Here is a 15,652-nt window from a genome sequence, read left to right on the forward strand (position 1 = left end):
GCTTGTAGTAGAGATTCTTGTCTTAGATAGGAATTTGAACTAAATAACTCAGACTCTTTCTAATCTGTCTATACAATGATGATGCATAAATTACTTAACCATTTCTGTATGTTATAAAGTTTTAACTATATAATGCCTGAGTTAATATACTGAAGCATTCTATGAAAATTATATAGATCAAAATGCAAGAAATACTAAGAAGTTTGTTTTGTTTAGTGGTGGACAAAGACCATAAGCTAAAATCTTCTGTGTGTAATTCTCTAGGAAAGGGGAGAGTCCAAATGTCTGATTTCCCCCAGAATTTATGAACTCTCTATATCAGCTCTGTAGCCATGTTTACCAAGCTACAAGAAGAAAGGAGATCCCTTTAACTAAAATGTCAGCGATTGGGTTTTAAGGGATTTCAAATTACTAGGGAAGGACCCAGACACTTGGTGACTCCCTAGTGATTTGAAAATCTTACTGGCTGCTGGCACTAGTTTGCATGGAGACTGAATATTATCTCAGCCCTTTTGAAAAAGTAAAGAAGCTACAAATCCAGTGGCTGTTCAAAACAACAAAGAAGGGTTGAGGTGCCTTTGGCTTCTAACAGGAGTGTCTCTGAATTCCTCGAGGAATTCCAGGCCTAGAGTTGATCCAGCTGGCAGGAGGTATCGATCTCCACTTGAATTCACTGAATAAATAATGGTTGCCATAGTTATTGAGCAGTCACAACTGGTTGGAGAGCAGGGAAAACTCTGCAGCACCTTCTGTGAGGTTGACCATGAGAAAGTCTGGTTACAAGGTTCCACATTAGCCCCTTCCCCAAATCCAGCCAGCATAGTGTTCAGTTACTGTATCCTGATGATGAATATGAGATCTTGAATGTTATGTAAGACATGAGACACTGAAGGGAAGGGAAAGTGTAAATCAATGGACTGGTATTTATTGTGAGAAAGGCGTCTCTCCCTAGGTTATGAATCTAATTGGATATTTCTCAGTATTAATTCAATTTAGTATCAGCAAGGTGATGTTTGATCATGTTATAGCTACTCAAGGGCTTCACAAAGGACAAATTCCATCTTATTCTATTTTAACATTATTATGCAAAGAGCACAACCTGGACATTTTTAAAGGAAGGAAAAAATTATCCCAAAACCCCAAAGGTATTTTCACATTTATATTTTCTTTCACCCTTCTCTATATGAAGAAATAATTTTTGCATAGATGGAATCACAGCTTAGATAGTATTTAATATTCTGCTCTTTATTTAAACATTTTTTTCATTTTGCTTTATAGCCTTCATATTTGTTCTCTTTGACGTCTCCAGAATCTTCCCTTCCATATACCATCATTTACTTAGCAGTTCCCCTATTCTTCAGCCCTTTGCCTTTTTCTAGTTTTTTGTTTGATTGCTTTTGTTTTGTTTTGTCTTGGTAATAGATAATGCTGAACCAAATGTCTCCATGTATACACTTTTATTCTTCTGTTAAATGTTTCCTTTGGATAAATTCCCAAGAGTGGGATTACTTGGTCAGATGCTATGAACGATTTATAGTTCTTGAAATTTACTGCCAGATTTACAGGCTGCTTTTTTGTTTTGGGGAAAAAAATAAAACTTTAGGCAGAACACCACTGTATGCAGGAATTCTCTTAAAATTCACTCTCAGGTGCTTCTTCTGAGACTGAAACATGGAACCTATGCATTTTGTAAAGATAAGCCGTAGGAGACAGGTCTGCACCTGGGCTGATTAGCTAATAGTTTCTCAGGGAAAGCAAATAATGCACTGCAAAGCTTAGGAATTAGGCCACTAGTTGCCTTTTGTTAGACCTTGTAATTGCCAGCCACTTGCCCACTGGTAAGCATAGTCTTTGGTGCTGATTATTCCATGTGTATAGCACTCTACAGTTGACAGACCACTTTACAATAACATTATCTTATTTGAGCCACAACAATCCATGGAGTTGGGTTTTAATATCATTGCACTTTTTCTTTTAATTTATTGCATAACAGTGAAGACACAAAGGAAGAATACAGCAAAGGCTGCATTTCTGCCACCCAGTAATTCCGATTTTCCTATGAAGGCATCAAGCCTTAGAGAAATTAGGTCACCCACCTAGTAACAGAACCAGAACTAGAACCCAGGTCTAACTCTAGGCCCAGCGCCCTTCTCTTTATAGCATATTGCATTGAGATAAGATGCCTGCAGCTTACAATCCATGGAGATGCCGCTGGCAATCTTCTTCTTGGTTGTATTTTCATATCATTATAGCATATCAGGCCAGGTGCAGTGGTGCATGCCTGTAATCCCAGCATTTTGGGAGGCCGAAGTGGGTGGATTACTTGAGGCCAGAAGTTTGAGACCAGCCTAGTTGACATGGTGAAACCCTGTCGCTACTAAAAATACAAAAATTAGCTTGGTGTGGTGGCACATACTTGTATTCCCAACTATTTGGGATGCTGAGGCAGGAGGATCATTTGAACCCAGGAGGTGGAGGTTGCAGTGAGCTGAGATTTTACCACTGCACTACAGCCTGAGCAACAGAGTGAGACTCTGTCTCAGAAAAAAAAAAAAAAAAAGTAAGAAAGAAAAAGAAAATAACACATCAGAGCTGTTTTGGGACCTTACAGATAACTATGTTCAACCTTCTCCTTTTACAGGGCCCCATAGAGGGAAGAACTTCCCCAAATCATACACAACTAGCCAAGCTGAGGATAACACAGATTTCCTGGTTCCAAACCTCTTATTTGGGACAAGAGAAAAGTGTCTGGATAATTCTTCATTTTTCTGATTGGCTTTTGATTCAAGGAAACAAGTTTTCTAACAAAATGTTTCCTACTTAAAAAATTAATTTAGGGCCAGGCATAGTAGCTCATGCGTGTAATTTCAGCGCTTTGGGAAGCTGAGGCAGGAGGATCACTTGAGCCCAGGAGTTCAAGGCTACAGTGAACCATGATCGCACCACTGCACTGCAGCCCAGACAACAGAGCAAGACCTAGCCTCAAAAAAATAAATAAATAAATTAGTAAAAATTAGAAACTATTGCTTGATTTCCCATTAGAAGGATGCCTTCCATCTCTCAAGGTTTATAATTTTACATGTAAATGTACTGAGAGAAGAAAACTTTTGAGATAACAGAGGCCAAGCTCCTCCCTTAGAAGTGAAGCTCTGAGGCCAGGCACAGTGGCTCATGCCTGTAATCCCAACACTTTGGGAGGCCAAGGCAGGAGGATCACTTGAGGTCAGGAGTTCAAGACCATCCTGGCCAATATGGCAAAACCCCCTCTCTACTGAAAATACAAAAAAATTAGCCAGGCATGTTGGTGCATACCTGTCGTCCTAGCTACTTGGGAGGGTAAGGCAGGAGAATTGCTTGAACCAGGGGCGGGAGGGGGGCGCTGGGGGAGCAGTAAGCCAAGATAGCACCACTGCACTCCAGGCTGAGCAACAGAGTAAGACTTTGTCTCAGAAGAAAAAAAAAGAAAGAAAGAAAAAGAAAAGAGGCTCTGAAATCTAAACATTGAGGGAGAGCACAGTGATTTGTTGTGGATGTCAGGCTTGCTTCCTTTTGCTCTGGAACAAGAGGCCAGTATTTGCCTCAGAAAATTGGGTTCAAATCTGAGTTTTTAGCAGCCGAATGACTTTGGGAAATTCATTTAACCTTATATGTAAAATAGATGATAGTATTTAACATGTAGATCATTGTATATATTGTTTTATAAAATATAAGATATTGGTACTTGTGTCTTGATACATTATAAAATGCCTGCACCACATCCTTCTGGGCTTCCTCCCCTTCTCTTTGGCTTTTCCATCTCCACAGCAGGAGAACATGTGTATTTTGTACAGAGTGCCAGGTGTATGTCAACAGGGGTTTCAAGGGTGGGGGGACAAAACAAGGAAAAGAAAAGCTGAATTCTTCTCAGTACTGGTTAGCATGAAAATACAAGAATGCACTTTGCTGCGTTGGGTCTTGTCAGGCAGTCCTTGGATTAGCAAATAGAACTTACAGCCTCCCCACCTCCCTCAAGTGAGTCTGTCAATGTAGAAATATGAATTCATTTGCCTGGATGTGTTTCTATGCCACCCTGAAAAATAGTTGCCTACTGACCATGCTTTCTGAGACCTAAGTAGGATAATGTATGCAAAATAATAATCACCCTGCCATTCATTCCACATGGCTGTGTGCCAGGAGCTGTGCTTCCCTTGTGTTACTTACCTAAGCTGGCTATTGCAGAAACCTTGAATTGAGTATCATCATTTTTTTTCATCTCATAAGGAAATTTGTCCTCAGAAGTTAAGAGACTTACTCTAGGACACACAGCAAGTAAGTGTTGGGACTAGGATTCAAACCTTGGTGTTGTTTAATACCAAAGGCCATGAGCTACCTCTAAGAGGGAGCACACTTTGATTGTAAAAAGCCATCCGAACTGGCAGAATGAGACACAGACCTCAATTAGGGATTCAAAGTGTCTTAAGATATATTTGCCTCCTAAACTTGCCCTTCTTTATCCCTCTGCAGAAAGACATGGGTTGAAAGAACCAAAGAGAGTCGAGGAGCTATGCAACAAGATCACAAGCAGTTTAAAAGACCACCAGAGTAAGGGACAGGCTCTGGAGCCCACCGAGCCAAAGGTCCTGAGTGCGCTGGTCGAACTGAGGAAGATCTGCACCCTGGGCCTCCAGCGCATCTTCTACCTGAAGCTGGAAGACTTGGTGTCTCCGCCTTCCATCATTGACAAGCTCTTCCTGGACACCCTACCTTTCTAATCAAGAACAGCCTGAGCAGTGAGCCGCCTCCTCTCCTAGCACCTGCTTGCTACACAGCAAAGGGATATGTCTGGAAACCTATCATTTCCTGTCCTTCCTTAAGAGGAAAAGCAGCTCCTGTAGAAAGCAAAGACTTTTTTTTTCCTGGCTCTATTCCTTACAACCTAAAACTTGCAGAGTATTGTGTTGGGGTTGTGTTTTATATTTAGGCATTGAGGGATAGGGTGGGAGGGGGATATAGTTCATGAGGGTTTTCTAAGAAATTGCTAACAAAGCACTTTTGGACAATGCTATCCCAGCAGGAAAAAAAAAAAAGGATAATTTAACTGTTTTAAAACTCTTTCTGGGGAATTCAGTTATAGTTGCTTTGTATTTAAAAACAAGAACAGCCAAGGGTTGTTCGCCAGGGTAGGGTGTGTCTTAAAGATTGGTCCCTTGAAAATACGCTTCCTGTATCAAAGGTATGTATGTGGTGCAAACAAGGGAGAAATTTCCTTTTAATTTCTTTCTTCCTTTAACAAATGGTGAAAGATGGAGGATTACCTACAAATCAGACATAGCAGAACAATAATGGCTGTTTGCTTCCATAAACAAGTGCAATTTTTTGAAGTGCTGTCTTACTAAGTCTTGTTTATTAACTCCTCCTTTATTCTATATGGAAATACAAAGGAGGCAGTCATGTTAGCAAATGACACATTAATATTCCTAGCAGAGGCTGGGTTCACCTTCCCTGTAGAACCCGTCTGAAGTATGGCCCATCCAAGACTTTTAGGCCATTCTTGATGGAACCAGATCCCTGCCCTGACTGTCCAGCTATCCTGAAAGCGGATCAGATTATAAACTGGATTACATGTAACTGTTTTGGTTGTGTTCTATCAACCCCACCAGAGTTCCCTAAACTTGATTCAGTTATAGCAACTGACTGGTGTATTCATTCAGAAACCCCATAAGTCAGTGAGTATTTGATCCCTAGATAAGAACATGCAAATCAGTAGGAACTGGGTCATACAGGGTAAGCACCAGGGACAATAAGGATTTTTATAGATATAATTTAACTTTTGTTATTGGTTAAGGAGACAATTTTGGAGAGCAAGCAAATCTTTTTAAAAAAAATAGTATGAATGTGAATACTAGGAAAGATTTAAAAAATAGTATGAGTGTGAGTACTAGGAAGGATTAGTGGGCTGCGTTTCAACATTCCGTGTTCATACTCCCTTTTGTATGTTTCTACTGTTAATGCCATATTATTATGAGATAATTTGTTGCATAGTGTCCTTATTTGTATAAACATTTGTATGCACGTTATATTGTAATAGCTTTGCCTGTATTTATTGCAAGACCACCAGCTCCTGGAAGCTGAGTTACAGAGTAATTAAATGAGGTGTTCACAGTGACTTGGATACACCAATCAGAAATTAAATAAGCAAAAAAAAAAAAAAATATATATATATATATAAATATAGCAGGTTACATATATATATTTATAATGTGTCTTTTTATTAACCATTTGTACAATAAATGTCACTTCCCATGCCGTTATTTTATGGTTCATTTGCAGTGACTTTTAAGGCAGTACTGTTTAGCACTTTGATATTACAATTTTGCTTATGTTTTGCTAAATTCGAATAATGTTTGAAGATTTCTAGGTCTAAAAGTCTTTATATTATATACTCTGTATCAAGTCAAAATATCTTTGGCCATTTTGCTAAGAAACAAACTTTGAATGTCAAACTGATGTCACAGTAGTTTTTGTTAGCTTTAAATCATTTTGCTTTAGTCTTTTTAAAGGAAAAATAACAAAACTATGCTGTTTATATTGTCATTAAATTATACAATCAAACAAATGCCAAATGAATTGCCTAATTGCTGCAAAGTATAACCCAGATAGGAAATCATATGTTTTTTTTCCAAGAGTCATTCTAATATTTGATCGTGTTATGTTTATGTGCGCATTTATGAAAGATTATTTTTATATATCAAGATTATAGAACCTGGAATGTTAGCATTTTGAAATGTTGGACTTGGAAGGAGCCTGGCCTGTCAATTAGTCCAACTCCCTAAAATTCATAGAGGAGCAAACTGGGGCCCATTGAAGGGTGAAGAGTTACTCACGGTCAAACAGCTAGTAACAGAATCAAGACTAAGACCTAATTTACCTTTCCATAGTCTTTTTTTTCTCAACTTACTTCATCTATATAAAATCAGGCTTTTAAACATAACCACTAATATTTACATTTTACCTGAAGATAACCATGAGTAAAGTAGTACTTCTGCATTAATTTTTTGAGCTTATATGCAAACATAATAAATATTATTAAATATCAGGAAAGCTAACATTTCATACAAGATAGCTTCAGACCAAATTCAAATTGAATTTGAATAAATTAGAAATACTGTGCATACATAACCTTCTTGTGCACCATGAGTATTTGGAAAGTTAATCCTTGTTTTTGTCATGTCTATAAAGAAGAACAAAACAAAACAAAAACACAGCCCTAGAGAAATGCTATTACTTTTTATTTTTACACCCATCGGATTTAAGGAAAAGATTTTTTTTAGCCATTATAATCTAGTGGTTGGAAGGAATGAAGAAGCTTTTATAGTAATAGGTCCAGATATGAGTGCTAAAAATAAAGATGATAGCGTGTTCTTCTGTCCTCCATAGTTACAATTATGAGAACCTCCCAAGTCATCTATCAATTAAACTCCCGTTTTGTTTTGTCTTAATGTTGCACATAAGTTTATACAGAGTTGATGACCACACTAGCACAGAAGAGGATAACATGTATTAAAGCAGGTGATTCCTCCCCTTGTGGGAGAGCTCTCTCAGTGTGAACATGCCTTCTGTGGGCAGAAATCAGGAAGCTACCAGCTGTTAATAGAGAGTGCCTTGCTTTCATTTCAGACAGCAGAGTTTTCCAAAGTTTCTCTGCTCCTCTAACAGCATTGCTCTTTAGTGTGTGTTAACCTGTGGCTTGAAAGAAATGCTCTTGTACATTAAGAATGTAAATTTAAATGACTAAATTAAATTACATTTTATCAATGGCTACTGGTGTATTGAATACGCATGCCTCATTTAACAGTCTTCTCTTAATTATTATGTAATAGTATTTGCTGTGAATTCTTAAGCACATCCCCAAAATTGATTTATAAAGGCTTAGTAATGCTGAAAAATTAATAGGATTTCTGAATTGGATATATATTAAACCTTACTGATTGGAAAGAAAAACATTCTAAATTCAATAACCATTTATTGACTACTTCCTAGGGGCAAACCACTGCTGAGTGCTTTGAGGACATACAAACATGCACAGTGTGTGAAACTCCCATTTTTCTTTCAACTGTATATAATGTAAATGGAACTAAAATTTGTTGGCTGAAAGTGTTCCTTAGAGGTAAGGAGATTCACTTTTATATCAAGACAATATAATATTAATTGTTTGTGAACCAACGTTTCCAAGAATCAGGGTCATAGTTCTCAAAGACAGGTATGTGCTCTCTGCCTTTTTGTTTAAGCCATCACTACTACATTACTTAGAAACTCCTTCTTTGTGGACAATACAAATGCAACTTTCGTTCAACTCTACCCAAAACATCATGTGTTCTGAATTAGTGCAAATATGCTTTTTGTGTGTTGATGGCTCAAAAGTGTGGGAGTTCTCATGACTTCATCAGTTCATGAATAAAGTATTGTCTGTGACATCTTAAGAACAGATGAATGGATAAACAAAATGTGGTATATAAACACAGTGAAATATTATTCAGCATTAAATTATAAATACATTATTTGTGTACTATGCAGACACAGTGCTTAGATGTCACAGACAATACTTTTTGCAAGCATTTGGTCTACAAGCCAAACACTTCCTTCTGCTTCTCAACAGGACCTTCATTATTTAACCATAAACTACTATTAGTAAGAAAAGAATGACAGATATAGTGGCGTGCCATCTGATATATGTATTCAAATACAGGTGCTTTTTATCAATAAGAAACAACAAACATAAATGCTTGGCTACAATAAAAAATAAGAGGAGCGGATTAAGCTCCTCCTCAAGGGACAATAAGGACAAAGGTGTGGTTTGAATGGTGACGGGGCCAGGAAGGACAGGACTAAATAAAGGGGCACTTGCCTATAGTTAGATTTCTATAGGTTAAATCAGGTGTCTCCAAACTATGGCCCGTGGGCCGCATGCAGCCCCCTGAGGCCATTTATCTGGCCCCCCGCCACACTTCAGGAAGGGGCACCTCTTTCATTGGTGGTCAGTGAGAGGAGCACAGTATGTGGCGGCCCTCCAACGGTCTGAGGGACAGTGAACTGGCCCCCTGTGTAAAAAGTTTGGGGATGCCTGGGTTAAATGCAAAGATAAACACAAACAACTAATTTCTGACTTTAATTGTGGTAAAATACACATAAGATCTACCATCCTGTTTTTAAGTGTACAGTTCAGGAGTGTTAAGTACATCTACATTGTTTTTTTTTTTTTCTTTTTTCTTTTTTTTTTTAATTGTATTTTAGGTTTTGGGGTACATGTGATGAACATGCAAGATTGTTGCATAGGTACACACATGGCAGTGTGGTTTGCTGCCTTCTGTCCCCTCACCTGTATCTGTCATTTCTCCCCATGCTATCTCTTCCCACCTCCCCACCCCCCACCCCTCCACCCCTCCCCCATTTCCCCCCAACGGACCCCAGTGTGTAGTGCTCCCCTCCCTGTGTCCATGTGTTCTCATTGTTCAACACCCGCCTATGAGTGAGAATATACGGTGTTTGATTTTCTGCTCTTGTGTCAGTTTGCTGAGAATGATGGTTTCCAGGTTCATCCATGTCCCTACAAAGGACGTGAACTCATCGTTTTTGATGGCTGCGTAATATTCCATGGTGTATATGTACCACATTTTCCCTATCCAGCTAAAAGAACATGTTCTAACCGAACACAAAGAAAATAGGAACCTTGAAAAAAGATTGGACGAACTGCTGACGAGAATGGACAGCATAGAGAGGAGTATAAGTGAATTGATGGAGCTGAAAAACACAACACGAGAACTTCGTGAAGCATGACAAGCTTCAACAGCCGAATTGACCAAGCAGAAGAAAGGATATCAGAGGTCGAAGATCAACTCAATGAAATAAAAAGAGAAGGCAAGAACAGAGAAAAAAGCGCAAAAAGGAATGAACAAAATCTTCAAGAAATGTGGGACTATGTAAAAAGACCTAATCTACGTCTGATAGGTGTACCTGAATGTGATGAAGAGAATGAATCCAAGCTGGAAAATACTCTTCAGGATATTATCCAGGAAAACTTCCCCAACCTAGCAAGGCAGACCAATATTCAAATCCAGGAAATACAGAGAACACCACAAAGATATTCCTCAAGAAGAGCAACCCCAAGGCACATAATCGTCAGATTCACCAGGGTTGAAATGAAAGAGAAAATGCTAAGGGCAGCCAGAGAGAAAGGTCGGGTTACCCACAAAGGGAAGCCCATTAGACTCACAGCAGATCTCTCAGCAGAAACCCTACAAGCCAGAAGAGATTGGGGGCCAATATTCAACATCCTTAAAGAAAAGAACTTTCAACCCAGAATCTCCTATCCAGCCAAACTAAGCTTCATAAGTGAAGGAAAAATAAAATCCTTTGTGAACAAGCAAGCACTCAGAGATTTCATCACCATCTACATTGTTAAGCAAGCAATTTCCAGAACTCTTTTTCATCTTGTAAAACTGAAAGTCTATACCTGTTAAACAACTCTCCACTCCCCCTTCTGCAGCCCCTGGCAACCACCTTCTGTCTCCATAAATTTGACTACTCATGTAAGTAAAACCATACAGAATTTGTATATTTGTAACTGGCTTATTTCACTTAGCATAATGTCCTCAGGTCCATCCATGTTGTATCACGTACCAGAATTTCCTTCCTTTCTAAGGCTAAATATACTACATTTTGTTTATCCATTCATCTGTCATTGGCCATTTGGGTTGCTTCCACCTCTTGACTATTATGAGTAATATTACTATGAACATGGATGTGCAAATATCTCTTCAAATCCTGCTTTCCATTATTTTGACTAATTGTTGAAGTTTAAGCTTAAGTGTGATTTAAGTGCTTTTCAAGAACAATCTTGATTTTATGTGGGTTTTATTTTTGTTTTGTTTTTCTTTTTGTCTTAGGCATGATTTCAGAGCCTCCCCATTTCTTGATCTCAGGAGGCATCTGAGGTTGCTCCATGAACAAGGCTGTTTATAAACCTTTGTTCCAGGGCTAGTCTGAAAACTGAAAGGACTAAAATCTAAGAGGCTTAAGTGGTTCATCATCTTGTTTGGACGTACTTTTCTAAGAAGGCCCATCCTTTGCCCAATCAGTTGAAAATCCCATCAGTTTCAAAGAAGGTTTTCATACCTTCTATTATTTACCATCCCTCACTATGAACAAAATTCTTCATGAAATGCTTCAGAAAAAGTCTTCCTCAGGGTGTCTCTGAGTTGAACTGTGACACTGACATAGGCAGTGCTTGTTTTGTATGGCTTTTGTTGCAAGTGCACTGTCCTTCCTGTTTAGTTTTTCCATCTCTGTCTGACTCATTTCATGGCTCCATCAGTGAGCCAAGGGATCATCAGCCCCTTCTCTGATTACCTGCTATGATGCTGGCCATCCCCTATGCTGGGCCTCTAAGAGTACTTGATTTGAGGGGAAGAGAAGAGAAACTTAATGTTACTAAACCAAACTCAGATCTGCTCACTCAGTGCACAGAAAAAGCCAAACACTGACACGCGGATTTGCAGTGATAGAAATAGAGGCATTTATTGCAGGGTTCCAAGCAAGGGGATCAGGCAATTAACACTTAAGACCCAAATTCCCTGATGGCTTACAAGCAAAGGTTTTTAAAGGCAGGGTATATTTCAGGAAAGTGGAAGTTACAGGCAAAATTGTAAGTCAAACATGGAGGTTATACATTGTTTGGCCTGAAAAGGTGAGCTATCTTGAAGTGGTGGCTTTCAGGTCATTAGGTGGACTCAGAAATTCTTTGATTTGCAATTGGTTAAGGAAACAAAGTTTTGTCTAAAAACTTGGGGTCAGCAGAAAGGAAGGTTAACATTTGGCCTGTAGGTGTGACTCTTAACCAGGTCTCTCAGGAAGTAATTTAGAACAAAGAATGGTGGTTAGCATTCAATCTTCAGGTACCCTTTATCTAAGGTCTCCCTGACAATGGTCAGCATTTTTCATCAGTGGGAGTCTTGGTTTCTAATAAACAACTCAAGAACATATGTTAAGATGTTATCTTTAAGTTTCTAGAGAAAACTAAAACACTTTGTGACTCTAAATTACTTGAGATTACTGTTTATGCTATTCCCTGCTTATTTATTTCTCAGGGATATCTGGGTGCCTGGAATTTCCCTCGAAGAGACTCAAGATTTTTCTTTTATTTCCACCTAAGAAGGGCCCCTGCTTTGTCTCACTAACATTTATTAAACACTATGGTGTGTGCCAGATATTCTAGTAAACGCTTTCATTCATATTCTCATTTAATCCAGGAAGTAGGTGATATCCTCTGTCTGAAAATGGGGAAAGAGGCCAGGAGAGGTTAAGTACATAGCAACAGGACCTCACAGCTAGTAAGTGGATTTGAACACAAGTCAATATGGCTCTACTGTCCCTGGCTGCATTCATGGAGATGTGATTAGAGCCCCATTCCTTCCCAGAACACAGGGGCATCTAATCTCAGTTCCTTGCTCATCAGCAACGGTAAAAACTCTACCAGAGCAACACAGCTACTATCCAATATTCTGACTCAGCTTCATCATTCCTGCCTGTCAAGCATGTCACCTGTCTTGTGAATTCTTCAGACTTCTTGACTCAGCAGGTCTCCCAATTATCTCCACAGTACTCAAAGCTTGCCCATCACCAGCCTCAGTCCCACTGAGGCTTTTCATAGCAAGACCCAGCTCCATTTTTGAAATCCCTTTCTAGTGCTTTCATCTCTAAACACAAACATTCCCCATCCTCAGAGTGGGCTTCAGTCACTGAACCCTTCATCACTCTTTTCTGCTTCTGGCCAACCTCCCAATTTCCAGATGATTTAAAACTTCCACTCAAGCTCTGTAGTACATCTCTTCCAAGTTGTTCTCCTTTGGACTCTACAACCACCTTTCTGTCCCCTTCTGGTTACTTACAAAACCCACAAAGCCATCACCCCCCAGATCTGCCTTCTTTATCTCTGAGAAAAGATGATGGAACAAATGCAGAGAAGCAGCCAATCCTTGTACATCTCACAGCTGTTCCCTTCTTGGCAGCCTAGCCTTCATCTTGCCCTTTGAATTTACATATCCACGAAACCACTTTCTACCTTTTGTTCCTAAAACCGTAGTTTCTTCCCCCAGCCCTTTCATCCCTTGCTTCTTTTCTGCTGCCAGTTTTTAATCAATTGCTCAGAACTACATAAAGTATTTTAAGTATAAACACACACATACACACACACACACACACACACACACACACACACACACTCCTAACATAGCTGCTTACCTGCTTCCTTGTCCATATATAAATATTCAGGGGATTTTTACTTATTACAAAAAAAAGGATACATATATATATATACATATATTTTGTTGTTGTTGTATTGTTTTGTTTTGTTTTGTCTTTTGTTTTTGCCAGAGTCTTGCTGTGTCACTCAGACTGGAGTACAGTGGCGCAATCTCAGCTTACTACATCTTCCGCCTCCCAGGTTCAAGCAACTCTCCTGCCTCAGCCTCCCAAGTAGCTGGGGTTACAGGCACACACCACCACGCCCACTAATTTTTGTATTTTTAGTAGAGATGGGGTCACCATGTTGACCAGGCTGGTCTCGAACTCCTGACCTTGTGATTCACCTGCTTTGGCCTCCCAAAGTGCTGGGATTACAGGCATGAGCCGCTGCACCAGGCCCATCTTTATATTTTTATTTTTGCTTTTCATATTGTCAAGATTCTATGGGAAACTAAAATAACGTGAAGTTAGAAATATATAACTGATTAAAAAGAAAAAAGTGAAATACTGCATACATACAAAAGTGAAATTCATTTTATTTTATATTTTTGAGACAGGTTCTCACTCTGTCACCCAGTCTGAAGAGCAATGGTGCGATCATGGCTCACTGCAGCCTTGACCTTCTGAGCTCAAGTAATCGTCATACCTCAACCTCTCAAGTAGCTGGGACTACAGGCACAAGCAACAACCCTCACCTCATTTTTGTAATTTTTTTTTAGAGAAGGGGTTTCACCATGTTGCCCAGGTTAGTCTCAAACTCCTGGGCTCAATAATTCACCTGCCTTGGCCTCCAAAAGTGTTGAGATTACAGATGTAAGCCACCACACTTGATGAAACTGATTTTAAAGCACAAAATAATTGTTAAATATTTTATATATGTGAAAGAATAATGCAACAAAAAAGCACAAAATAATTGTTAAATATTTTATACATGTGAGAGAATAATAGAACAAACATATTTGAGCTAACCACCCAACTCAAGAACTATCGAAATCTCTATGCCTCCCCAGTCCCCTTTCCCTCTTCCCTGCACCATTCTGAATTTTGGTTTATCATTATATTTGTATATATTCCTAAACAATTTCTTATTTAAATTTACATGTCTTTGAGTTTTTTTTTTTTTTTTTTTTTTGAGACAAAGTCTCACTCTGTTGCCAAAGCTGGAGTGCAATTGGCATGATCTCAGCTCACTGCAACCTCCACCTCCCAGGTTCAAGTGATTCTCCCGCCTCAGCCTCCCGAGTAGCTGGGACTACAGGCACATGCCACCATGCCTGGCTTTGCATTTTTAGTAGTGACGAGGTTTCACTATGTTGGCCAGGCTGGTCTTGAACTCCTGACCTCATGATCCGCCTGCCTGAGCTTCCCAAAGTGCTGGGATTACAAGTGTGAGCCATCGCACCCAGCCATCTTTGAGTTTTATATTTAGTATCATAAAGCATACATTATTCTGCAACTTGTTTTATCTATGATGTTGTATAGCTTTAATTCATTAATTTTCTCTGCTCTGTAGTACCTCTCTTAATACACTATAATTTCTCTATTCATTTTCCTGTCAACAGATATTTGTTTTCAGGTTCTTGCTATTACTAGCTATGATGTTAGGAAATTTCTGTACTTATCTCCTAATAAAGACAGGAAAGAATTTCTCTAGGCCGGGAGTTTTCAAAGTGTAGTTCTAAGATCAGCAGCATCAGCATCAACTGGGACTATACTAATGCAGATTCTCAGGCCCCACCCCAGACCTACTGATTCAGAAACTCTGAGGGAGGGCCCAGCAATCTGTGTTTTAGAAGCCCTCCAGGTAATTATGATGCATACCAAAGTTTGAGACTCACAGCTGTAGGCCAACCAAGAAGTAGAGGTTGTAGGATATGTGACATACATGTTGTTTCCTTTACTAGATATATTAATTTTCTTCAAAAGCATTGCCCCAATTTACACTCTCACCAATGAGAGTTCCTACTGTTCTACATCTTCCCCAACACTTTGATTCATCAGAATTTTTTTTTTTTTTTTTTTTTTTTTTTGAGATAGAGTTTCGCTCTTGTTGCCCAGGCTGGAGTGCAATCACGATCTAGGGTCACCGCAACCCCTGACTACTGGTTTCAAGAGATTCTCCTGCCTCAGCCTCCCGAGTAGCGAGGGTTTCAGGCATGCACCACCATGCCCAGCTAATTTTTTTATTTTTAGTAGAGCCGAGGTTTCTCCATGTTGGTCAGAATGGTCTTGAACTCTCGACTTCAGGTAATCCGCCCATCGTGGCTTCCCAAAGTTCTGGGATCACAGGCGTCAGGTACTATGCCCGGCCTAGAGTTTTTTATTATTGTGGTTATAAAACAGCATCTTACTTTGCTTTATGCCTCACTTTTTA

General features: G+C 39.2%; 1 protein-coding gene across 3 annotated transcripts in view; it reads left to right on the plus strand.

The window, feature by feature from the left end:
* Positions 1-6,290, plus strand: part of NR4A3 (nuclear receptor subfamily 4 group A member 3) — a 41,460-nt gene extending 35,170 nt beyond the window's left edge. For all 3 annotated transcript variants that reach the window (XM_039475269.2, XM_074395098.1, XM_074395097.1), the window contains one exon: positions 4,504-6,290. In XM_039475269.2, coding sequence (XP_039331203.1) covers positions 4,504-4,751 — 248 coding nt within the window. In that variant the 3' untranslated portion in view covers positions 4,752-6,290. The remainder of the gene's footprint in view (positions 1-4,503) is intronic.
* The last annotated feature ends 9,362 nt before the right edge of the window (positions 6,291-15,652 follow it).

The sequence above is a fragment of the Saimiri boliviensis genome, chromosome 2 (genome assembly GCF_048565385.1).
Source record: "Saimiri boliviensis isolate mSaiBol1 chromosome 2, mSaiBol1.pri, whole genome shotgun sequence".
Classification (NCBI taxonomy): Eukaryota; Metazoa; Chordata; class Mammalia; order Primates; family Cebidae; genus Saimiri; species Saimiri boliviensis.